The sequence below is a fragment of the Lissotriton vulgaris genome, chromosome 3_1 (assembly GCF_964263255.1).
Source record: "Lissotriton vulgaris chromosome 3_1, aLisVul1.2, whole genome shotgun sequence".
NCBI lineage: Eukaryota > Metazoa > Chordata > Amphibia > Caudata > Salamandridae > Lissotriton > Lissotriton vulgaris.
The window spans coordinates 480266997-480281880 of NC_141689.1; the positions used below are offsets into that span (position 1 = coordinate 480266997).

Here is a 14884-nt window from a genome sequence, read left to right on the forward strand (position 1 = left end):
TCCCATGATGCACTGGGCCAGGGACAGACTGATTTGCATATAGCCAGGTTCTGAGCTGGGATGGTGCAGTGAGATAAATAACGGTGATGGATCAAGCCCTGATCTTTGGACTGGGTAAGAGTGGTCTGCTTAATTCAGACACTCTGTTCATCACCACCCCCTTTTCTGAATCGATTTTGGCCACTATAGGTGTGGCAGGGTATACTCAGACATGAGTCCCTTTCTCACTGCACCATCAGGATTCAAGCAAGCCGGGCCGAATACGGCTGAAATGCCAGAAACCGGTCCCCGGTAGCTTGTCTCCTTTCTGGTGAAGAATTGGCTTGGTAGTTTAGTCTGCCCTGTTCCCATGATGCACTGGGCCAGGGACAGACTGATTTGCATATAGCCAGGTTCTGAGCTGGGATGGTGCAGTGAGATAAATAACGGTGATGGATCAAGCCCTGATCTTTGGACTGGGTAAGAGTGGTCTGCTTAATTCAGACACTCTGTTCATCACCACCCCCTTTTCTGAATCGATTTTGGCCACTATAGGTGTGGCAGGGTATACTCAGACATGAGTCCCTTTCTCACTGCACCATCAGGATTCAAGCAAGCCGGGCCGAAGACGGCTGAAATGCCAGAAACCGGTCCCCGGTAGCTTGTCTCCTTTCTGGTGAAGAATTGGCTTGGTAGTTTAGTCTGCCCTGTTCCCATGATGCACTGGGCCAGGGACAGACTGATTTGCATATAGCCAGGTTCTGAGCTGGGATGGTGCAGTGAGATAAATAACGGTGATGGATCAAGCCCTGATCTTTGGACTGGGTAAGAGTGGTCTGCTTAATTCAGACACTCTGTTCATCACCACCCCCTTTTCTGAATCGATTTTGGCCACTATAGGTGTGGCAGGGTATACTCAGACATGAGTCCCTTTCTCACTGCACCATCAGGATTCAAGCAAGCCGGGCCGAAGACGGCTGAAATGCCAGAAACCGGTCCCCGGTAGCTTGTCTCCTTTCTGGTGAAGAATTGGCTTGGTAGTTTAGTCTGCCCTGTTCCCATGATGCACTGGGCCAGGGACAGACTGAATTGCATATAGCCAGGTTCTGAGCTGGGATGGTGCAGTGAGATAAATAACGGTGATGGATCAAGCCCTGATCTTTGGACTGGGTAAGAGTGGTCTGCTTATTTCAGACACTCTGTTCATCACCACCCCCTTTTCTGAATCGATTTTGGCCACTATAGGTGTGGCAGGGTATACTCAGACATGAGTCCCTTTCTCACTGCACCATCAGGATTCAAGCAAGCCGGGCCGAAGACGGCTGAAATGCCAGAAACCGGTCCCCGGTAGCTTGTCTCCTTTCTGGTGAAGAATTGGCTTGGTAGTTTAGTCTGCCCTGTTCCCATGATGCACTGGGCCAGGGACAGACTGATTTGCATATAGCCAGGTTCTGAGCTGGGATGGTGCAGTGAGATAAATAACGGTGATGGATCAAGCCCTGATCTTTGGACTGGGTAAGAGTGGTCTGCTTAATTCAGACACTATGTTCATCACACCCCCTTTTCTGAATCGATTTTGGCCACTATAGGTGTGGCAGGGTATACTCAGACATGAGTCCCTTTCTCACTGCACCATCAGGATTCAAGCAAGCCGGGCCGAAGACGGCTGAAATGCCAGAAACCGGTCCCCGGTAGCTTGTCTCCTTTCTGGTGAAGAATTGGCTTGGTAGTTTAGTCTGCCCTGTTCCCATGATGCACTGGGCCAGGGACAGACTGATTTGCATATAGCCATGTTCTGAGCTGGGATGGTGCAGTGAGATAAATAACGGTGATGGATCAAGCCCTGATCTTTGGACTGGGTAAGAGTGGTCTGCTTAATTCAGACACTCTGTTCATCACCACCCCCTTTTCTGAATCGATTTTGGCCACTATAGGTGTGGCAGGGTATACTCAGACATGAGTCCCTTTCTCACTGCACCATCAGGATTCAAGCAAGCCGGGCCGAAGACGGCTGAAATGCCAGAAACCGGTCCCCGGTAGCTTGTCTCCTTTCTGGTGAAGAATTGGCTTGGTAGTTTAGTCTGCCCTGTTCCCATGATGCACTGGACCAGGGACAGACTGATTTGCATATAGCCAGGTTCTGAGCTGGGATGGTGCAGTGAGATAAATAACGGTGATGGATCAAGCCCTGATCTTTGGACTGGGTAAGAGTGGTCTGCTTAATTCAGACACTCTGTTCATCACCACCCCCTTTTCTGAATCGATTTTGACCACTATAATTGTGGCAGGGTATACTCAGACATGAGTCCCTTTCTCACTGCACCATCAGGATTCAAGCAAGCCGGGCCGAAGACGGCTGAAATGCCAGAAACCGGTCCCCGGTAGTTTGTCTCCTTTCTGGTGAAGAATTGGCTTGGTAGTTTAGTCTGCCCTGTTCCCATGATGCACTGGGCCAGGGACAGACTGATTTGCATATAGCCAGGTTCTGAGCTGGGATGGTGCAGTGAGATAAATAACGGTGATGGATCAAGCCCTGATCTTTGGACTGGGTAAGAGTGGTCTGCTTAATTCAGACACTCTGTTCATCACCACCCCCTTTTCTGAATCGATTTTGGCCACTATAGGTGTGGCAGGGTATACTCAGACATGAGTCCCTTTCTCACTGCATCATCAGGATTCAAGCAAGCCGGGCCGAAGACGGCTGAAATGCCAGAAACCGGTCCCCGGTAGCTTGTCTCCTTTCTGGTGAAGAATTGGCTTGGTAGTTTAGTCTGCCCTGTTCCCATGATGCACTGGGCCAGGGACAGACTGATTTGCATATAGCCAGGTTCTGAGCTGGGATGGTGCAGTGAGATAAATAACGGTGATGGATCAAGCCCTGATCTTTGGACTGGGTAAGAGTGGTCTGCTTAATTCAGACACTCTGTTCATCACCACCCCCTTTTCTGAATCGATTTTGGCCACTATAGGTGTGGCAGGGTATACTCAGACATGAGTCCCTTTCTCACTGCACCATCAGGATTCAAGCAAGCCGGGCCGAAGACGGCTGAAATGCCAGAAACCGGTCCCCGGTAGCTTGTCTCCTTTCTGGTGAAGAATTGGCTTGGTAGTTTAGTCTGCCCTGTTCCCATGATGCACTGGGCCAGGGACAGACTGATTTGCATATAGCCAGGTTCTGAGCTGGGATGGTGCAGTGAGATAAATAACGGTGATGGATCAAGCCCTGATCTTTGGACTGGGTAAGAGTGGTCTGCTTAATTCAGACACTCTGTTCATCACCACCCCCTTTTCTGAATCGATTTTGGCCACTATAGGTGTGGCAGGGTATACTCAGACATGAGTCCCTTTCTCACTGCACCATCAGGATTCAAGCAAGCCGGGCCGAAGACGGCTGAAATGCCAGAAACCGGTCCCCGGTAGCTTGTCTCCTTTCTGGTGAAGAATTGGCTTGGTAGTTTAGTCTGCCCTGTTCCCATGATGCACTGGGCCAGGGACAGACTGATTTGCATATAGCCAGGTTCTGAGCTGGGATGGTGCAGTGAGATAAATAACGGTGATGGATCAAGCCCTGATCTTTGGACTGGGTAAGAGTGGTCTGCTTAATTCAGACACTCTGTTCATCACCACCCCCTTTTCTGAATCGATTTTGGCCACTATAGGTGTGGCAGGGTATACTCAGACATGAGTCCCTTTCTCACTGCACCATCAGGATTCAAGCAAGCCGGGCCGAAGACGGCTGAAATGCCAGAAACCGGTCCCCGGTAGCTTGTCTCCTTTCTGGTGAAGAATTGGCTTGGTAGTTTAGTCTGCCCTGTTCCCATGATGCACTGGGCCAGGGACAGACTGAATTGCATATAGCCAGGTTCTGAGCTGGGATGGTGCAGTGAGATAAATAACGGTGATGGATCAAGCCCTGATCTTTGGACTGGGTAAGAGTGGTCTGCTTAATTCAGACACTCTGTTCATCACCACCCCCTTTTCTGAATCGATTTTGGCCACTATAGGTGTGGCAGGGTATACTCAGACATGAGTCCCTTTCTCACTGCACCATCAGGATTCAAGCAAGCCAGGCCGAAGACGGCTGAAATGCCAGAAACCGGTCCCCGGTAGCTTGTCTCCTTTCTGGTGAAGAATTGGCTTGGTAGTTTAGTCTGCCCTGTTCCCATGATGCACTGGGCCAGGGACAGACTGATTTGCATATAGCCAGGTTCTGAGCTGGGATGGTGCAGTGAGATAAATAACGGTGATGGATCAAGCCCTGATCTTTGGACTGGGTAAGAGTGGTCTGCTTAATTCAGACACTCTGTTCATCACACCCCCTTTTCTGAATCGATTTTGGCCACTATAGGTGTGGCAGGGTATACTCAGACATGAGTCCCTTTCTCACTGCACCATCAGGATTCAAGCAAGCCGGGCCGAAGACGGCTGAAATGCCAGAAACCGGTCCCCGGTAGCTTGTCTCCTTTCTGGTGAAGAATTGGCTTGGTAGTTTAGTCTGCCCTGTTCCCATGATGCACTGGGCCAGGGACAGACTGATTTGCATATAGCCAGGTTCTGAGCTGGGATGGTGCAGTGAGATAAATAACGGTGATGGATCAAGCCCTGATCTTTGGACTGGGTAAGAGTGGTCTGCTTAATTCAGACACTCTGTTCATCACCACCCCCTTTTCTGAATCGATTTTGGCCACTATAGGTGTGGCAGGGTATACTCAGACATGAGTCCCTTTCTCACTGCACCATCAGGATTCAAGCAAGCCGGGCCGAAGACGGCTGAAATGCCAGAAACCGGTCCCCGGTAGCTTGTCTCCTTTCTGGTGAAGAATTGGCTTGGTAGTTTAGTCTGCAATGTTCCCATGATGCAGTGGGCCAGGGACAGACTGATTTGCATATAGCCAGGTTCTGAGCTGGGATGGTGCAGTGACATAAATAACGGTGATGGATCAAGCCCTGATCTTTGGACTGGGTAAGAGTGGTCTGCTTAATTCAGACACTCTGTTCATCACCACCCCCTTTTCTGAATCGATTTTGGCCACTATAGGTGTGGCAGGGTATACTCAGACATGAGTCCCTTTCTCACTGCACCATCAGGATTCAAGCAAGCCGGGCCGAAGACGGCTGAAATGCCAGAAACCGGTCCCCGGTAGCTTGTCTCCTTTCTGGTGAAGAATTGCCTTGGTAGTTTAGTCTGCCCTGTTCCCATGATGCACTGGGCCAGGGACAGACTGATTTGCATATAGCCAGGTTCTGAGCTGGGATGGTGCAGTGAGATAAATAACGGTGGTGGATCAAGCCCTGATCTTTGGACTGGGTAAGAGTGGTCTGCTTAATTCAGACACTCTGTTCATCACCACCCCCTTTTCTGAATCGATTTTGGCCACTATAGGTGTGGCAGGGTATACTCAGACATGAGTCCCTTTCTCACTGCACCATCAGGATTCAAGCAAGCCGGGCCGAAGACGGCTGAAATGCCAGAAACCGGTCCCCGGTAGCTTGTCTCCTTTCTGGTGAAGAATTGCCTTGGTAGTTTAGTCTGCCCTGTTCCCATGATGCACTGGGCCAGGGACAGACTGATTTGCATATAGCCAGGTTCTGAGCTGGGATGGTGCAGTGAGATAAATAACGGTGATGGATCAAGCCCTGATCTTTGGACTGGGTAAGAGTGGTCTGCTTAATTCAGACACTCTGTTCATCACCACCCCCTTTTCTGAATCGATTTTGGCCACTATAGGTGTGGCAGGGTATACTCAGACATGAGTCCCTTTCTCACTGCACCATCAGCATTCAAGCAAGCCGGGCCGAAGACGGCTGAAATGCCAGAAACCGGTCCCCGGTAGCTTGTCTCCTTTCTGGTGAAGAATTGGCTTGGTAGTTTAGTCTGCCCTGTTCCCATGATGCACTGGGCCAGGGACAGACTGATTTGCATATAGCCAGGTTCTGAGCTGGGATGGTGCAGTGAGATAAATAACGGTGATGGATCAAGCCCTGATCTTTGGACTGGGTAAGAGTGGTCTGCTTAATTCAGACACTCTGTTCATCACCACCCCCTTTTCTGAATCGATTTTGGCCACTATAGGTGTGGCAGGGTATACTCAGACATGAGTCCCTTTCTCACTGCACCATCAGGATTCAAGCAAGCCGGGCCGAAGACGGCTGAAATGCCAGAAACCGGTCCCCGGTAGCTTGTCTCCTTTCTGGTGAAGAATTGGCTTGGTAGTTTAGTCTGCCCTGTTCCCATGATGCACTGGGCCAGGGACAGACTGATTTGCATATAGCCAGGTTCTGAGCTGGGATGGTGCAGTGAGATAAATAACGGTGATGGATCAAGCCCTGATCTTTGGACTGGGTATGAGTGGTCTGCTTAATTCAGACACTCTGTTCATCACCACCCCCTTTTCTGAATCGATTTTGGACACTATAGGTGTGGCAGGGTATACTCAGACATGAGTCCCTTTCTCACTGCACCATCAGGATTCAAGCAAGCCGGGCCGAAGACGGCTGAAATGCCAGAAACCGGTCCCCGGTAGCTTGTCTCCTTTCTGGTGAAGAATTGGCTTGGTAGTTTAGTCTGCCCTGTTCCCATGATGCACTGGGCTAGGGACAGACTGATTTGCATATAGCCAGGTTCTGAGCTGGGATGGTGCAGTGAGATAAATAACGGTGATGGATCAAGCCCTGATCTTTGGACTGGGTAAGAGTGGTCTGCTTAATTCAGACACTCTGTTCATCACCACCCCCTTTTCTGAATCGATTTTGGCCACTATAGGTGTGGCAGGGTATACTCAGACATGAGTCCCTTTCTCACTGCACCATCAGGATTCAAGCAAGCCGGGCCGAAGACGGCTGAAATGCCAGAAACCGGTCCCCGGTAGCTTGTCTCCTTTCTGATGAAGAATTGGCTTGGTAGTTTAGTCTGCCCTGTTCCCATGATGCACTGGGCCAGGGACAGACTGATTTGCATATAGCCAGGTTCTGAGCTGGGATGGTGCAGTGAGATAAATAACGGTGATGGATCAAGCCCTGATCTTTGGACTGGGTAAGAGTGGTCTGCTTAATTCAGACACTCTGTTCATCACCACCCCCTTTTCTGAATCGATTTTGGCCACTATAGGTGTGGCAGGGTATACTCAGACATGAGTCCCTTTCTCACTGCACCATCAGGATTCAAGCAAGCCGGGCCGAAGACGGCTGAAATGCCAGAAACCGGTCCCCGGTAGCTTGTCTCCTTTCTGGTGAAGAATTGGCTTGGTAGTTTAGTCTGCCCTGTTCCCATGATGCACTGGGCCAGGGACAGACTGATTTGCATATAGCCAGGTTCTGAGCTGGGATGGTGCAGTGAGATAAATAACGGTGATGGATCAAGCCCTGATCTTTGGACTGGGTAAGAGTGGTCTGCTTAATTCAGACACTGTTCATCACCACCCCCTTTTCTGAATCGGTTCAAATGATGAAGCATGACACCTGCAAGGGTGTGTGAGGCCAATATATCCAACAAAATGGATACCCATAGGCGGGTTACCCTTTAACCCCCTACACAGATCCACTCTCCTTTGACCTGTATTTTCTAAACCAGGAACAACCCAGCCCCCTCCTTGGTACCAGTTATCTGAGGGCCTATTGCTGCGGTCTGGACCTTCCACTCTCCCCTTGAGTGGTAATTCGGCCCTCAGGATCCATATAGATCCCTCTTCCCCCCTTGTTGTACACAAAGTATGAATGTATGACATTACAATGCATACATTTACAACACATGCCTTTACAACACAGTTTTCACACTGCAACATCCATTACAACGCGTACATTTACATTGCATACCATTACAACAAATTTTTTACAACTACATTTACAACACATTCCATTACATCGCATTATTACTTTACAACACATACCATTACAACGCATGCCATAACATTGCATTTAAGGTAAGTGTTGGATAGTGTAGGGGTAAAAATAACTATTCTAACTCCAGGGGGTGCAACCGTAGGGTAGGTGTTGGATAGTGTAAGGGTAAAAATCACTATTCTAACTCCATGGGGTGCAACAGTAGGGTAAGTGTTGGAGAGATCAGGGGTAGTATGCGTTGTAATGGTATGCATTGTAATGACATGCAATGTAATGCCTGCGTTGTAGTGACATGCGTTGTAGTGTAATGCATTGTAGTGACAGGCAATGTAATGGTTGCGGTGTTGTGACTTGCGTTGTAAAGGATGTTGCGATGTAATGACTGCGTTGTAAATGTAGTGCAATGTGATGACTGCGTTGTAAAGGTTGTTTCCCGGCAAGCATATCAATACATATTTTAAATGCATGAGTACAGATACATATACGAATGCATGATTACGGATACATATATGGGTGCAATATGGATGCAGATTACTATTCAAATGAATAACATTTTAAGTCATAAAATAAATGCTAAGTATTACTCGCATTAGTACGTGAATATATAAGAATTAACTATATTATTCAAACTGCACCAATGCACATATATGTGAGAACTGTAATTTGTTGTTATTGTTAGGAAAAACATTAATATTTACATTCATATAAATGTCGAGATTACTAAGTAAATGCACTTTTTCTAACTAATCAAATGCACTACATTACATTAATAATGTGAAGTTGCACGAATACATAAGGCCATGAGTAAACATTTAAGTGGCCTAGTCACACATGAAAATGGAGCCACAAATACACTGCTGTAGTCCTCCCTCTGATGGCAAATCAAGCCATCATAGATTACAATCTGATGTTATCAATCAGACCATTTAAAACATTTCAGTCTTGAGCATATTTCCTCTAGAATCCTCCAGAAGTTTCATGTCATCATAATATTTACCCTGACTCTCCTCTAACTACATCTGCTCCCTTCCTTTTCACTCCCCCATCTAACCTGTGCATTGTTGTATCCCTTAAGGATCATGAAAAGGAATATTGCACAAGGAGCAATTATTAAAAGGGGTTTCAAGATGGCGGACAGAATCCCACTTCCCAATTTTTTAAACTATTTGCTTACATAGAAAATCTATTCCCAATGGCTTCCCAAGTTCTTGTCGCTCTTAACTCTTTCAAATAATTTGTCAGTCCAGATATGTTCTGAATATATTTCTCCAGATCCTGACTTTCGCCTAGGATATAAGTACAGCATTGCTTAACTTTTAACATCCTGCAGACGCTGCCCTCTTTTGGGAGTAAAAGGTCTAACGCAAGTTGATTTTGTTATTCCATAGACCATGGACCTTATCACAACCATCTAGGTATTTAAAAGCAATAAAGAATTTGCAGTACTAGTTGCCAATTTATCCATTATTGTAAACTGCTTTCTAATTTTCAAATCATTCAGATAGACAGCTACAGGTGGGATTATGGTGCCAAAAATATCTCCTGCCAAATCAGCTGCACTAACAACTCATCTAGTTCTAGATTTAGTTTCCCATACAGGATAATTAAAAGGTTCAACATGGTAGATCTTTGGAAACACTATGGCAAAGTAACATACACCATGCCATCCATGGGGTAATTTAAAATATGCATACTGTCCACAAATAAAATACATTCCAGGAATCACAAGATCGTGACTCTCCAAGAAAAGGTAATTCTTCCCTGTCGCCTTGAAAACATGTTCACATTTGCTCTAACCTAAAAATAACAGGTCTATATAAATCTGATGTATGTGTAAACACAGCTTTCCCTTACGTTGCCAATCCAAGGTCAAGGCCGGAAAACTTCCCTTCACCTAATTTTCAGTTTCTTCACTGCTCCACCTGCGGCGTCACTTAAGAACTTTGGGGCATATGTAGGTAATTTCCATTTTGCGATTCTCAAATAGCGATTTTTAAGGAATCGCTATTTGAGAATTGCAAAATGGAATGTAGGTAATAAATCACAATTTTTTTGTGAATCTCTAAAATTCCTTAATTGCGATTAGCAAATTGCGAATCGTAATTAAGGAATGAGTGTCCCATTCATTACTATGGGCCAAGAGGCCCATAGGAATGAATAGAGATACATTCTCAAATTGCGATTTTCTATGAGAAAATCGCAATTCGAGAATCGCAATTCCGAGGGTGCCAGGGTGTCCAAAGGACACCTGTTGCACCCCTGGAATGTGCCTGTAAGTACATGTGGCGCACAGACATGCCCTAAGGGCATGTTTGTGCGCCACATGGCACTTTGAATTAAAAAAAAATGCATTTTGACAGGAAATCGCAAAATACCATCTACTTGGAGTAGGTGGTATTTTGCAATTCCTTAAGCAAAAATCGCAATTTGTGAGGCACCCCTACATAGCATTTAAGGTATCCCAAAATTGTGATTTCTTAAATGCTTGAGCAAAATAAGGAATCACAATTTTTGCGATTCCTTCGCTGTTTGCGATTCGCAAACGGCAAAATTCTGCGATTTCCGGCGTTTGCGAATCGCAAACGGCTTCCTACATATGCCCCTTTATCATTTACAGATTGCGACTCTAGATCACTTCTTCTGTCTTCCCCTAAATTCAAGAATTTCTTCTCCATGTCTGACATGGAACAGGCAGAATTATGTCTATGTCCGTATGCAGTGGCCAGGGACTTAGGAGCCACACAATATTTGCCTGCAATCTCTGCACCTTTGAAATAAGGACTCCTATTCAAGTATTTGAACATAGGGACTTCTGAACGGACTAAGTTATAATTCAAACTACCATGTCAATAAAATAGGCTTGGTAGAAGACTACAAGAAATTCCATATGCCAAAGGAAGATGGTGGTAAGTTATACCCACTGCAACAGAAGCAGCCAACTGGGTACAAACCTGGCAATCTCTCACAATCATAGTGTCAATGTATTCATAATGCAATCTTAAACAAGTGTTTGAAGAAAAATGTCCCCTTGATAGATCTGTGTGCAGTTTCTTAGCCCCACACAATTGCAGGTTACTATCAGCAGAATGTGATGCAGTAGGGGCATTAGTAGACCTGATTTCTACTGACATATATAGCTGGATATAACCCTGTAAATACTATGATTAATACAACTATTAATGTACCTGTTATGATCCATCTACATCTGTTAGCATTAAAATTGGCTTCCATTTCTTCGTTGGATTCTAAACCATTAGGAGGAGCGTAGCAGCTGCATAGTCTTATGGTTTCCACCTATGCAAGCAGCAAAACCAAGTTCAAAGGATATGAAACAAAATTAAGTATAAAGATCTACGTGAGTCTTCCTTAGCCTTACTCTGCGTTCTTCTAAAGGACAACCTTTTTTTCCTTCAGCTGCCTCGGGCCTGTGTCTCTTCTTTCTTCCTTGCAGTAGCCTTCTCCTACATCAGAGCCAAGACCAGGAACAAGCTCCCCATTAAAATCAGACGCTCTCCAAGCCTGCATACCTTCAGGAAGGACCTCAAGACCTGGCTCTTGGCCTGATCCAGAGCTCTCCCCCAGCGCCTTGAGACCCTCACGGGTGAGTAGCATGCTATATAAACCCCTGATTGATTGATATTTACAATTTACAATGCCTCTAATAAGAAACGGTTTCTGCTCATTGACAATCAGTTTCAAAATAAAGTGTTTAAGTTTATCAAGCGGAACAAAGAACTCATTGGTTCAAGAGTAAGATTAACCTAAAGATCAAGTTTCAGTTGAATTTTTACAATGATTCCAGAATTCCCAGAACTTGTTCTCCCTATCATTTGCAAGGAAGTAAGCCATTCAGGGGAAGAGTACCACCAACAGGGCATGCTTGCCCGCTTTGACCTTCTGAGTGTAGTCCTTTCTCTTTCTCCATCACTCAGATTGGAATTCTCAGTATCCTTAGGGATGGCTGGGATCACATTCTAGTAGTCTCCCCCTCTGCTGTCTTCTCAGTCAATGTTCTCCTGCAGCTACATGCAGTTTTACAGCACTAGGCCCTTCATCAGGGTGTGAGTCTGGCTTTGTTACAGCCACAGGACTAGCCTCTTAATTTGCAGCTTCGGCAACCAACTCTCACAGGACCACCTCAGACTGAACAAGTGCTGTTTCAGATTCTTGCTGGTCCCCGACAGCTTGACTAACCTGCTTCCTTGGTCTATCGACCACCACTGGTGCTTCTGGGAGAGGTACTGTTATATCATCAAGGGGACACAGAACTCAACGAGTGTGGGTAGCATGGACCCAGTTGGAGAGACGAACTCCGCACTTCACAGTGGTAAGAAGGATCACCAGGAATGGCCCACGCCAGCGAGGCGGATGTGCTTTTTCACCAGGAGCCAGTCACTGGGGCTGAGGTCATGGCACTGCTCCTGGTGAGGCAAGGTTGTGATGGCTTCAATCTGAGACACATAATACACCATATCAGCAAGTCTTTTGCAGTAATCAACTATCAGATCATCAGTAATGTTCACAAGAGCATTTGCAGGCACAGCTGGTCTCATGGGCAGACAATACTGTCCTATGATCGTGTATGCTATGGAGACTCATGAACACAAGCTGCAAAGCATCCGGCCGTTTTAAAGACATAGAAACATATACTTTTGAAAGCCTGGATTTCAAAGTCCAATTGACCTGCTCCACCAGACCTAAAGCGTCAGGTAAGTAGCTACAATGCAGTCTCTGATCAACTTGTAAAGCAGAACACAGCATCCTCAGAATTTCATTGTTGAACTGCATACCTTTGTCAGATTCCAAAAAAGTTGCGATGCCAAGTCTGGGTGTTAACTCCCTCAAAAAAAAGCTTTGCTACTGTAAGGCTGTTATTCCTTCTTGTGGGGTATGCCTCAACCCATCAGGAAAAGGTACACATAGCAACCAAAACACACCTCAATCCATTGCACACAGGCATCTCAATGTAGTCCAAATATATCCTGTTGAAAGGACCACCTGACCTCCCTATGTGACTCAGAATTACTGCAGTCCTTTTCCCCACATTATTCTGTTGACACACAACACATCTGTGGCACACTGCTTCAGCCATCAACCTAAACCTTGGATTGAACCAAGTCTGCCTAAACAACCAGACCATCACGCCCCTTCTCTCATGAGTAGGACCAAGATAATGCCTGGCCATCAGGGGTAAAAGACTGATAGGCAACACTGGCCTCCCATTTCTTGAAACCCAAATCTCATCCTCATCTCTCTTGACACAAACTGCTGTTACCCAACGCCGCTGTTCTACCTCTGACACTTCTTCCTGCAACCTCTTGACTTCCACCCAAGTATCAACTGTAGTTAACAAAAGGTTGTAGTTGGTTTTGTCTGTTCCTTCGCTCGTATACTCTACATTCAAGGTACAAGCATTGTAAGCACAGTATCTCGCAACTTCGTTTGCATATCTATTACTTCCGGTCACATAATCATCCTCCTACATTGTGCTGCACACTGAACAACAACAATTTGTGCAGGCATCTGCAATAATTCAAGGAGTTTTCAGACTTGCTCCCCATTCCAAACTTGCGAGCACAAGAAGGTCAGAAACCCCCTCTGGGACCATAACTGTCCGAAATTATGAGCAATACCAAAGCCGTAATATTAGTGAAAATGGTCACTCTCTGCTGGTCTAGTAAGAGAAATCAATTCCGCCACTTGTGCTGAAATGTCTCCCTGGAGCCGCAAAGCTTCTACAACTCCTGAAATTGTACAGATTGCATAAGCAGCTCGTAAATTTCCTTCATGGTCTTGCAAACATGAGCCATCCACAAACATTGCAAAATTATATTCAGGTAGTGGCTCATCTTGTATATCAGGTCTTGGCGTGGTGTACAGTTCAGTGGCATCAAGACAGTCATGATCCATTTAATTTTCATCATTATCAATTTCAGGAAAGGCAACAGGGTGGCAGGATTCAAAACAGAGCATCTTTTTGAAGTTACATTTTCAGCCACCAGTTTGGTCTGTTCATGCTGGGTCAGGCGGCTGTTTGTCAAATTTTGTGTGTGAGTACGCATCAACAATAATTCCACAAAGTGCGGCACGTACACCGGTAAAGGATGACCCATGACAGTGCCTTCACATCTCTCTTTGTGACACCCACAGCCATTCCAGATTTAAAATGTCCAGGCAAAGCCTCCGCTACTGGATCTAAGGTAGCTGAAAAATAAGCCGCAGGTCTATGGGCACTTCCATGTGTTTGTGTAAGCACTGACAGCACAGCCCTCCCTCTCACTGTAATAAAGCGTAAATGCTTTGCTGTAATCAGGCATTCTTAGTGCCATAGCATGGCAGAGGCTTTCTCTCAACTCTAGGAAAGTGACCAGACAATCATTGTCCCAGGGCACCAGATCTGACACATCTGTGTGTGCCATCCTCTATGAAGGCTTGTCCAATAGGGAAAAGTTGTGTATCCACTGGTGACAGTAACCCACCATTCCCAAAAACATCCTGACCTCTTTTAGGGTTGTTAGAGGTTTCATTTGCAAAATTGCTAACATTCACTCCTTTGACACCTTTCTGACTCCTTTCTCAATACGATGAAAAAGATTCAAGACTTCTTTCAAATAGTATTGCAGCTTGCTGGGGGACACTTTATGTCCATTCTCAGCCAAGTCGTTCAACAATGCAAAAGTGTCAGTTTTGCAAGCTTCTCGAGTATTTGACTCAACCAACTGGTCGTCAATATACTGTACCAGGACAGTAACAGGGCATAACCTTAGACTTCAATTTCTTTTTAAGGATCTGATTAGAAATGGAGGGACTCTCTACATATACTTGTGGGACTTGGCACCAGGTCAAAACACGAATGCCAAGACTAAATGCAAAAAGTAACTGAGTGTCCTCATGCAGGGGTATGGAGAAGAAAGTGTGACAGAAATTGATAAAAGAAAAACACTCGGCCTCTCATGGAATTTTGAAACAATATCAAATCATGATTTGGTACTATGGGACAACAAGGAATCACAATATTGTTTACCTTGTGAAGGTCCTGCACTATGCGGTACTTACCGCTAATCTT

General features: G+C 45.8%; 1 protein-coding gene across 1 annotated transcript in view; it reads right to left on the reverse strand.

Annotated features, from left to right (window-relative positions):
* The window catches only part of CD180 (CD180 molecule), a 134629-nt gene extending 122258 nt beyond the window's left edge, over nt 1–12371 (reverse strand). Inside the window, exon 1 of the mRNA XM_086963490.1 lies at nt 12174–12371. Within this exon, the coding sequence (XP_086819616.1) occupies nt 12174–12371 (198 nt within the window). The remainder of the gene's footprint in view (nt 1–12173) is intronic.
* Nucleotides 12372–14884: the final 2513 nt, after the last annotated feature.